This window comes from Verticillium alfalfae, genomic scaffold (assembly GCF_000150825.1).
Source record: "Verticillium alfalfae VaMs.102 supercont1.13 genomic scaffold, whole genome shotgun sequence".
In the NCBI taxonomy this organism is placed as follows: Eukaryota; Fungi; Ascomycota; class Sordariomycetes; order Glomerellales; family Plectosphaerellaceae; genus Verticillium; species Verticillium alfalfae.
In genome coordinates this window covers 1042715-1053071 of record NW_003315026.1, presented here as the reverse complement: position 1 = coordinate 1053071, position 10357 = coordinate 1042715, and the positions used below count along the sequence as shown (strand labels likewise).

Sequence of the window (10357 nt, the reverse complement as noted above, 5' to 3'; positions counted from 1 at the left end):
GACTTGCTCTAGAGAGCTGTGGTGTGAGACACGAAATGGCAAGACGCACTCCAGACAGGCAACAAAAGAACGAGATGGTTAAAATCATACAAAATGCATAGATGGTGTAGCAGATGGCGTCCATGCCAATAAGCAGAAGCTTGGAACTTCTTCATCAACAGGGCGGTCAGAGGCTGAAACCTCCCAGGGCCAGTGCAGGTACGTCCCGGTCGCGAATCCTTCAATGCAAACCAACTGTCGATGGCGCGAGGGAAGGGCAGATGCAAGGCTGTAGCGCTGTCGGCGCGCCCCCCCCCCCTACCCCCTGTCGAGACGCTCCAGTGAGATGCTTCAGGATTTACTGGACGACACAGCTCGGAACGGATCAACAGTGCCTAGGTACCGTCTCTGATTGGTCATCCCCCACCCCGTCGCGCTGCCACTTTGCGTCAGGCACCTGGCTTCCCACGCACCCAGACTTTTTTTTGAGTCGGTGGGCCAGGGACTAGAGCTCCTCGTCTGCCAGCGACGACCACATCCCACCAAAGAGGTCCCTCACCACCACCACCACTACCACCACCACTACCTCGTACCACCCCCCTATACACCGACCAGATCACGACACATCCGGCCGGCAGTACCCATCATGTCGCTCAATATCCCCAACGCGCCCAACGCGAACCTGTTCAAGGGGGGTTATAACAAGTATTACCCCCTCCCCTCTCTTCCTCTGCCGCCTTCCTCAAGCTTCTCCCGGTAGCCCCTGTTGCAGCTCTTCCGCCCCCCCACCTTTGCAACATGATGGCAGGCAGAACCACACCGTCAACGCAATACTGACCCATCTTCCCATAGCTACGATTCCGAAGATGGCGCCGTCCTGCGCAACATCGACGCCTGCAGGGCCATCACGTCGACCGTCCAGACTTCTCTCGGCCCCTACGGCCGCAACAAGATTGTCATCAACCATCTGCAGAAGATGATCCTGACTTCCGACGCCGCCACCATCCTCCGCGAACTCGATGTCGTTCACCCCGCCGCCAAGCTGCTCGTCATGGCCAGTCAGCAGCAAGAGTCCGAGATGGGAGACGCCACCAACCTGGTCATCATCCTGGCTGGTGAGCTGCTGCGCAAGGCCGAGGACCTCCTGCGTATGGGTCTCAAGACGTCCGATATCGTGACCGGCTACGAGAAGGCGCAGAAGATGGCCCTCGAGTCTCTCGAGGAGCTCTCCGTCGACAGGGTCGAGGACATCCGTGACCAAGACGAGCTTGCCAAGGCCATCCGCACCGTCGTCGCCAGCAAGCAGAACGGCCACGAGGATTTCCTTGGTGATCTCGTCGCTGAGGCTGTCCTGTCTGTCCTCCCCAAGAACCCCCTCGGCTTCAACGTGGACAACATCCGTGTCGTCAAGATCATGGGCGGCAGCCTCGAGCAGAGCCGTGTCGTTAAGGGCATGGTCTTCCCCAAGCAACCCGACGGCACCATCAAGAAGGTCAAGCGCGCCAAAGTCGGCGTCTTCTCCTGCCCCATCGACACCAGCCAGACCGAGACCAAGGGAACCGTTCTCCTGCACAACGCCAAGAAGATGATGGACTTCACCAAGGGCGAGGAGAACCAGCTCGAAGCTGCCATCAAGGAGCTCCACGATGTCGGCCTGCGTGTCGTCATTGCCGGCTCTACCGTCGGTGACCTGGCCCAGCACTACCTCAACAAGTACGGTATTCTCTTCATCAAGATTCTCAGCAAGTTTGAGCTCCGCAGAATATGCCGTGTTGTCGGCGCTACTCCCCTGGCCCGCCTGGGTGCTCCCATGCCAGACGAGATGGGCTCCATCGACATTGTCGAGACGCTGGAGATTGGCGGTGACCGCGTCACCGTCTTCCGTCAGGAGAACGACGTTACGAGGACAGCGACCATTGTGCTGAGAGGCGCGACGCAAAACCACCTCGAGGACGTTGAGCGAGCTGTCGACGACGGTGTGAACGTTGTCAAGGCTATCACAAAAGACCCCAGGCTCGTGCCCGGAGCAGGTGCCACTGAGACACAGCTCGTCGAGAGGCTGACCGCCCTCGGCGAGAAGACACCTGGTCTTGCCCAGTATGCCATCAAGAAGTACGGCGAGGCATTCGAGGTCGTCCCCAGGACAATCGCCGAGAGCGCTGGTCTCGATGCCACCGAGGTCCTCAGCAGGCTCTACATGGCGCATCACAAGAAGGATGACTGGGCGATTGGCGTCGACATCGAGGTGAGTCGAGAAGACCGAAGTTGCATGTCAAGACTCACGACTAACACGGCGCAGAACGAGGATGGCTCCGGTACCCTGGATGCTCGTAAGGACGGTATCCTGGATCTCCTGGCCCCCAAGGCCTGGGCTATCAAGCTGGCTACCGAGGCCGCGCGGACCGTGTTGTCTGTCGACCAGATCATCGTGGCTCGACAGGCTGGAGGCCCCAAGCCTCCCGCGCCGAACCCTGTATGTTTCCGAGCACATTGCCGCCCCCATCTTGTGTCCAATGTACTAATCTGTGTTGCCGCAGAACTGGGACGAGGACTAAGCGATTCGAAAGGCGGAGGTGGAGTTTTTGAGTCGGCCGAGAGGATCGCTACGTACATCAAAAGTCATGTCAAGATATCCCCTATAGATGGACCGGAACAGAACACTCTGATGAACACTTTGTGCTGGATCCCCCGTGAACGTGTGCCCATATTATTACGGCTGTGATGGCCACCTCGAGGTGACCAGCGGTCGGACTACGCAAATTCAACGGCCAACAATAGAGAGGCCATTAAAAGCCTGGTCGGAAATGTCCACACTACATGGATGCTCAGTCGAAAGCGGGATGTCTACCTTGATCCACGGATGTGCCTTTTAAATGAGCTTGGGCTTGAACGTGTTCATAGTAGATAGCTGCCTTGAGGGACTTTGTCACATGGACGCTCTATTTTGATATTACTATGATGTCAGATTCTCTTGGTCGAGAGGGTGCAACTTGGTCCTTACTATAGAGCAGGCCTTATCTTGCGGTCCGAATATTTATCGGCAATATTGATTGGTATATTCAGTCTCATCTCTAATCCTGGCTTTGACTTGTCTATACAAGGAGACATCGGAATGTTTGCAAATGGACGCCGTGCCAGCTAGTCCTGTCAGCAATTGTCACCAATAGCTGGCCGCTTGTATTTCAGCGAATGCTGGATGACAATGAAGCGTTCGCTTAGGTGGCTTGTGAAGCAAAAAGATTGATGTTGACTACCTTCACAGACCTTACCTCCATTGACGACAACCTGCGACGGACCACAGGACTCGCAGGCGAAATGATGGCCGCGGCAAAGAAGAAACCGGACCCCAAGACGAAGGCGAAGTCGAAATGGCTGTCCAGACCGCCCCCAGCCCCGTGAATGTTTAACGCAAGGCAGTCCGGCCCCGATACTCCGATGGCCCCAAGACTCCATTCACTGCAGATCCCGGTTGACGGTGGGTGGGACTCGAGCTGCAAGTATACGGTTCCGGCGCGCAAGACAAGGTTGATAGAGAAGTGCGCCTACTCCAAACAGGATAAGAAGTTCATCGGTGACTTCTCGCTATTGAACCGATTCACGGACAAAGAACTGGTCACTCAATCTCCGGCGCGGTTTATACCAGCCGAAGCCATGATCTGCCTGATTCCTGGTAAGAAGCTTGACGTACTTCGGACTGAACTCGATGGATCTGAGCGCGCTATTCGCCTAAATTAATGGCAGACCCTAATCCCGAAGGATCAGAAGGGAGACAAGCACATCGAAAGATCGTACGGGCTGATCTACCGAACCACAATCACGGGGCGATAGACCCTGGGCCAAGTTAGTCAGATGGGTTCTTTCATGCCCTATGACTGGTCATCCGCAGCTAGGCAACAAATACCAAGTATCGAAGCTTCCTTTCTTCTAGGCGAAGTTGACCGAGGGAATTTAGATGTGCCTTCGCCTAGTTGTCTTCAGGGTTCGACTTATACTCACATTGTGATCATACGACATTGACCACTACAGCAGACTCATTTCCCACACGAGGCGGACACCACTGTGCTGTACATATGATTTATTCACCCAGTTTTGCATCGAGGCTCACTAACACACATCAATAGCAAGCATTACTTCAAGTCTAAATTGATAGAGCTGGATTCTCCCCTTCCGTTACACAATACACTGTACACGCCGATACGTACAGTCCTCTGGAGGGCGTCTCCCGCAGAAGCTCTATTCAAATAGTTCAAATTTGTCACTGCTCGCCGCCTGACCCAACTATGCATTTTGATCGCAAAACTCATCTATGAGCTGGTCAGACTTAAAGTGGTGGACCGCATGCCTCCAAGGACCCCATCTATGTTATCGCCACGCCTAAATGACGACTTGAACTCTCGGAAGCGGAAGCTTGTTCAACAAGGTTATGACCCAAAAGCATCTCTCAACAAGAATCTTGGAACGACTGGTACAAGGCCAGTCGATCGGTTGACACAGGGCTGCTAATCTGAAGAGACGCTGGCGAAACTTTATATGTGCCTGCCTGGTACTTAACACAGGCTAGCCGAGCCAGTGTTCAGGAAAGCTTGACTACCCTCATCGGTAGGAAAATCCGCGCGTCTCCGCGAGGACAGGGATCAAGATCATGATCCGTCGCGCTGGTAAACTTTTTTCAATATCAGGTATCACTAGAGATGAGGAACCAGCCCATCTATATGGTTGTTATTCTATCTTCACGACATATAGCCAAGGTCGATGACTAGCTAGCTCAGGGTTGAAACCATGTCTGTGCTTAAGCTTCTGTTCACCTGGCTCATGATAACATATCTGGTCGGCCTGAGATGAACGCGGCCGCGGAGCCTCTACACACTCTTGTGCTGATAAGCGAAAGCAACATATGAGAACGTCACCAAGAAAAGCTGGAAGCTCGTCGAGCCTTTCCGGCGACAAGTTTTAGTAATTCTTGATCTAGCGAAAATAAACGTCGCTGACACAACCCCTAACACCAGACCATGAAATACCCCTATTTTGAAGTCAACCCAGTAGCGGCCCAAAACAGCATCATAGTGTGGATCACAGCCCCCCCCCCCCCTTCATGGATTTGTGCTGAGCTTATATTATGCAAGTCAAGGGAGGCAGGGGGCTCATATCTAGTTTCGAACTTGTGGAACGAAGCGCGATTACTACCAAAAGTCTAAGTTGCCGCTGCTCGATAGACCCCTGCCCCGAATGGGTATGCTGAACTAAGAAATCCTGCGGCTCATTCGCCTGAACTAGCAAACGGCCTTTATGACCACGCGTACATTGACAGGCTTTCAAGCTTTGTGGCTCATGCCTTCTGAAACTTCGCAAGGGCTTCCCTTCCACGCAAGAATCCAATGATTCCGGGATCTATGGCCTGTAAGCACCTGGATTGAACACAGTGGCAACGGCACCTTGAACAAGATGGTCGGATTCGGTACTTGCAGCTGCCTTACACGCCTCCCAGATCAACGCAACACACAGGTCGATGGTGAACGTAGCGAGAGCTGGGTATGTCGAGTCCGGACCGAAGGCGACTCAGTACTCGCCAGTACCATGACCAGTACGGGGCGGCCCAGCAGCAGATCGTGTCACCTCGGTCATGCGTTGCTTGAACAGACGGATACGCTTCTATCCACGATCAGAAGTCTCGGTCCCTCAGGCAGGGCTCATCGGGCTCTGGCAGGCGGATGGGCTGCCGGCGTGACATCGCTGCGTCGGTGCTGTCCGACGGGAGGGTAAGCTGACCAAGGTCTTGCGAGGCTGACTCGCGTGAACCACTACCGGCGATACCAGACCACACCCCCCTGCGTAGCCTTTCATGCGAACTATGGTATTATCGTGGTCCAGCCACCTGGTTCTGCGCAAATTGTCGGGCAGAATATGCTTGTCGGGCAGCAACAGGAAGCGCCAGACATTGACCCTTTGCGATATGAATTCGCAGAGGGGCGGGGAAACTGGCAGCGTCTGTGGGCGATACCAGATCCATGGCCGTCTGTGCCACGACGATCACCCACGATGGGTTTCGGTCGATCCGGGTGCTGGGTCATTGATGCTGGCTAGCCTCCCCAGGCTGAGACACCAGACCGAGAGCAAAAATCTGGGGGTGCCACAAGCGCTGGCTGTCTGATCAGGATTCAGGCTCACCACCGAACCATAGTCTTGCCGTTGGTAGGGGATGCCTGGTCCCGGCGATTCATGGTGGCTCGCGTTCCGGGCAATCAGTCGAGCACAGCCATCTGTGATCGACAGGGGCCGCCCGGGTCGAGACCGTACGGTTGAAAGGAAGAATGATCCGTCGAGGAGGGGAGGAGAGTTCATCGAAGAGGGGGGAGGAGTCCCGTCGACATTCACGGACCTGAAACGACCTCTCGGTGACTACTACGAATACGTCGTAAAGTTGCCGATGAGCTTGCATATCACGCTTGGTCTTGCTTCAAAGTTGGCGCTGCGAAAATTGCTCATGAGCCGTGGGCATAACTAGAAACCAATGGATCAGGGATTGTTCACCTAATTGACCATGAATGTGGTCCGTGGCCAAAATGCCCCATAAGCCTCGAAAATTCAGGGTACACCACTCTGTTTGACGTCTGTCGACGAAGAAGGGAAATCTAGCGACAACAGCGGTGGCCCCTGCTCACCACGTTGGCCACATTCCTCGTCGTCTTGGAACATCAGATGGAAGATCGTGTCTACGGGCCACAGACGGCCGGTGTCAGATGAAAAGCGGGTTGGGAGCAGCAACGGCCTACACACTAGTGCTTGGCTTGGAGACGAGCGCAAAAAGATGGCCCCCGCCACTCTGATGGTGTGGTGATGGTGCGCGTCGACACACCCTTTGGCCACGCATGCCCCCTTTTGAGGAGTCCCCGAGTTAAAAGATTGCCATGTTCAAGACGAAGTGTAAGACATTGACCACTGCCATGCACGCACTCGGGCTGAGAAGGTGCCGCGGCGAAACGTGGCATCTGCACAAGAATTGTCACACGCATCGATTCGTTCCATGAAAGGTGTCTCATTCGGAGGACTCTCCAAGCTGAAACTTGACTCGTGCTCCATCAATGGACAGGAAATTCGCAAGATTAGTGATTCTACTTGGGTCGCGGCTTGCGAAGCTAGACATGCCCGACCCTCTTGCTCTTGACCACCAAACGGTTCGTGCCGTCAATGGTCCATCAGTATGCGTTCTTAGGCGAGAAGGCCAAGAGAACTACTCCAGAAGACCATTGACAGCTGGAAATTGGATGCTCCAGTGAGTAACAAGGCAGGAGACGACGGTTCGACGCAATACGAATCGTGCAAATGTTCAACGGCTGGACCCAGAGCTCAAGCGTTGTCGACTGGCGCCGGCTCGTGAGTGCCTATTTCGGCTTGCGAAGTCTAATGGCGAGCCCCGAAATGGATCGATAGAACATGATGGAGTCAGCGCCATTCTGCCTGAGCCAACCGCGGTACAGAAGGAGCCTACACAGTACATACGGGCACTCCCTGTGCGGACTGAACGGCTCATTGGCTCTGCCGAATCGACGCAGTGAGGGCCAGAATCAGGTTGACGCATCGGCGCTTGGACGTTGGACCGCAGCATTGGATTTAGCAGTCTTTTCTGGAGCGCCATCGAATATGGCCGCGTCTGTGCGGTTCGTCAAATGGGCGACAGTGATAGTGCGACGGGCATCGCTCTCCAGGAGAAGACCCAGGAGAAGACCCAGGAGAAGACCCAGGAGAAGACCTAGGATGCGAGACCATCCCCAGGGTGGACAGGTAACTCCCTGGGGGCAGGCCTCTCGCTGTCACAACCGCAAGAGCGAACTGGCGGGCGCAGGAGCGACGCATGATGCAGGCATCCGCTGTCAAGCCACCAGCCGACCTAGTGAATCACCCCCTCCTTCGCTCCTGCACCGACTCAGGACCTACCCAGCAAAGCCTGCAAGCCTGCAAGCTTCCAAGCTTCCAAGCCTAGGTAGGTAGGTACCTTAGGTACCTTAGGTACCTTAGATACTCCAGCCTACAAGCCTGTCGTGGAGGCCCAACCCGTGGCGGTCTTTCGGCTTAGAGTACCGGTTATGCAGCTCGCTTACATGAGGCAAGGGACATCCTTTGGTCGGAATGTTCGCCTCGCTGCTCGGTCTGTAGTCGACCCTATTTTCCATTATCACGAGCTGCTTCACGCCATCGCGTGCCATCTGTGTTCAGTCCTCGTCAACCTAACACGGAGACATCAAAGAGAACCCCGACCTCGATTCAGGCCGGCCGGTGCAGGAACCGACGAGGCGGCCACGACATTCCCAGGTCGATCGAACAAGGTTACCGCACGTGGCTGTAGTCCCAACGCCCCTGGTGTTGTCGATCTCTTTCCCAAGCTGGCCGCGTCCGCTTGGTCCTTACTGTCCACCGGTCCGACAAATTACTTGGTTGGGCTCCCACTTGCCTGGCAAGGGATGATTTTTCTTGCTCTCTCCATTTCGCGTAATGCGTGGAAATGACGGAATCTCAGATTGCTCGCAGCGATCAGAGCCAGCCGCCGGCGCAGCTTGTCGATCCGCGCCCCTTTCTGAAGACCCAAAATGTGTCTCTGATGGGCGAATTGGTGATTCCCTGGCCTCACGTGGATCGCGGCTCCTCCCCCAGATTGATGTGCGTCAGCGAGCCGGTCATTATCAATTCCCACGCCCATCATTCCAACAAAACTCTCACCTCGTGGCTAGCAGCTGACGAGTGGAGCGGGATCGCCTCTACAACCGTCCCCGATCGATGCTGTCATGCCCCTTGTTCTTCCTACGTCCGAGGTAGCCCGACCACAATCGCACACGGATCAGCCTGGCCTCGCCAGCACCTATCTCGACAACTGACATGGCTGACAGGAAAGACCGCCTCAATTCGGAACCCGAAACCTTGAGCGAGCGTGGCGTGTACAGACACGTCTTGTCAGTGGACGCCGTTGGCTGCACGCACGCCCGGCACACGTAGCTTGCTGCACGCCTTGACGGTGGACAAGCCACCACTTGTCCGTGTGGCCATGCGTGCCGCTGAAAGCACGCCTTTCTGCCGGCAAACGGGCCAAGATCGTCCTCAGCTCTGATGAACACGATGCACCTACCGACCAGGCCAGACTGCCCGAATGAGCGGTTGGGCAACTTATCTGTGGCTGCTTGCTAAGGAAGCCACGAGGGGGAGGCGTTACAGCCTGAGTCGACGACCTGCGCGCGCGCGTGCCGGCTACGACACCCACATGACAAAGAAACATGCGAGCGAATCCACCACAACGTGCGGCGGTTCTGGATACTTCCCTTGTGAAAGCTGTGACCATTGCATCCCTGATAACATTGCCAGGGCCACCTTGGAGCACAGCGAGACGGCATGCTACCGAGCGTACCATTTGCGTGGGTTCCTACCTGTGGCGCCCTCAGGCTAGGGGCTCGCGAAGTACCATGTGCTACGAACAAGGGCAACCCACATGAGGCGCACGTTTTTGGCTGATTTTCCGGCACCTTCCATTGGAAATGGGTTCAAGAAAGACGCAACGTACTGGGATCACACACAATTCGGCGACATCCTTTCCTCACATGGGCATCCTTGGCCACTATTGCTCAAGCCCTGCCATCTGGCATTGGTAACCCCCAGTTGGGTTCCCGGTCGATAAACTATGCCCTTTTCCCAACAGCGACGCGACCTCTTCATTCGCGTGGTGTCAGCCAGGGACAAGCTGAGAGAAACGAGTGCCCTTGCGTTCGGGATGTTATGAACACTGCATAAATGATCCATATTCCGGGCTGGCGACACTGTCATTTGCCCTTCCACTGTGGACCAGATTCGAAGCTGGAGCCATTCGGCCGCTGGCCCAGAAGCCCCACGCTGTACTGGGGGGTCTGAAATGTGGCTGCATCATTGTGGGGAGAATCCTCGTCTCAAGTCTTCAGCGGGAGACATCCGCCTGCAAGCTGATTTGTGCGCAGACGATCCCTTGGTTCCTCGGTTGCTCTCGAAACACCCCCTTCGGCTCGAGATTTCAAGATTCAGAGACGCCACGACTGCGGTCAAGGATGGCGGAGAAGAGCAAGCGGAAATCCATGTTGACAACACACCAGGCTGGGGCGATGTCCGCCGTGCTCGCCGCCTCGATGGGCCAGGGTCCGACCCAATAGACTCCTCGGTCGTCTTGTAACTGGGGTCAACAACATGGCGAAGTAACATCAGTCCGAGTCAGCTTCAATGCTACGATGCACTCCGAAAGACTATTCAGCAAGGGACATACGATAGACAAGCGGCTGCTGTCAGCCAGCACGCACCAGAGATTTCGTCCGAAGGATTCGTTTGAACGACTCGCTATTTTGCCTCCCCCTCTCGGCCCTTCTTAGAATCC

General features: G+C 55.4%; 2 protein-coding genes across 2 annotated transcripts; both read left to right on the top strand.

Moving 5' to 3' along the window:
- Nucleotides 1-625: 625 nt before the first annotated feature.
- VDBG_08936 (T-complex protein 1 subunit theta) lies at nucleotides 626-2534 on the top strand (the record flags this gene model as incomplete). The annotated part of the gene is made up of 4 exons (XM_003001094.1): nucleotides 626-684; nucleotides 832-2224; nucleotides 2279-2452; nucleotides 2517-2534. The coding sequence occupies 4 exons, from the start codon at nucleotides 626-628 to the stop codon at nucleotides 2532-2534; spliced, it is 1644 nt and encodes a 547-aa protein (XP_003001140.1).
- Nucleotides 2535-7118: 4584 nt separating this feature from the next.
- VDBG_08935 (predicted protein) lies at nucleotides 7119-7965 on the top strand (the record flags this gene model as incomplete). Its single annotated transcript, XM_003001093.1, has 2 exons — nucleotides 7119-7249; nucleotides 7455-7965. The coding sequence occupies 2 exons, from the start codon at nucleotides 7119-7121 to the stop codon at nucleotides 7963-7965; spliced, it is 642 nt and encodes a 213-aa protein (XP_003001139.1).
- Between the last annotated feature and the right edge of the window lie 2392 nt (nucleotides 7966-10357).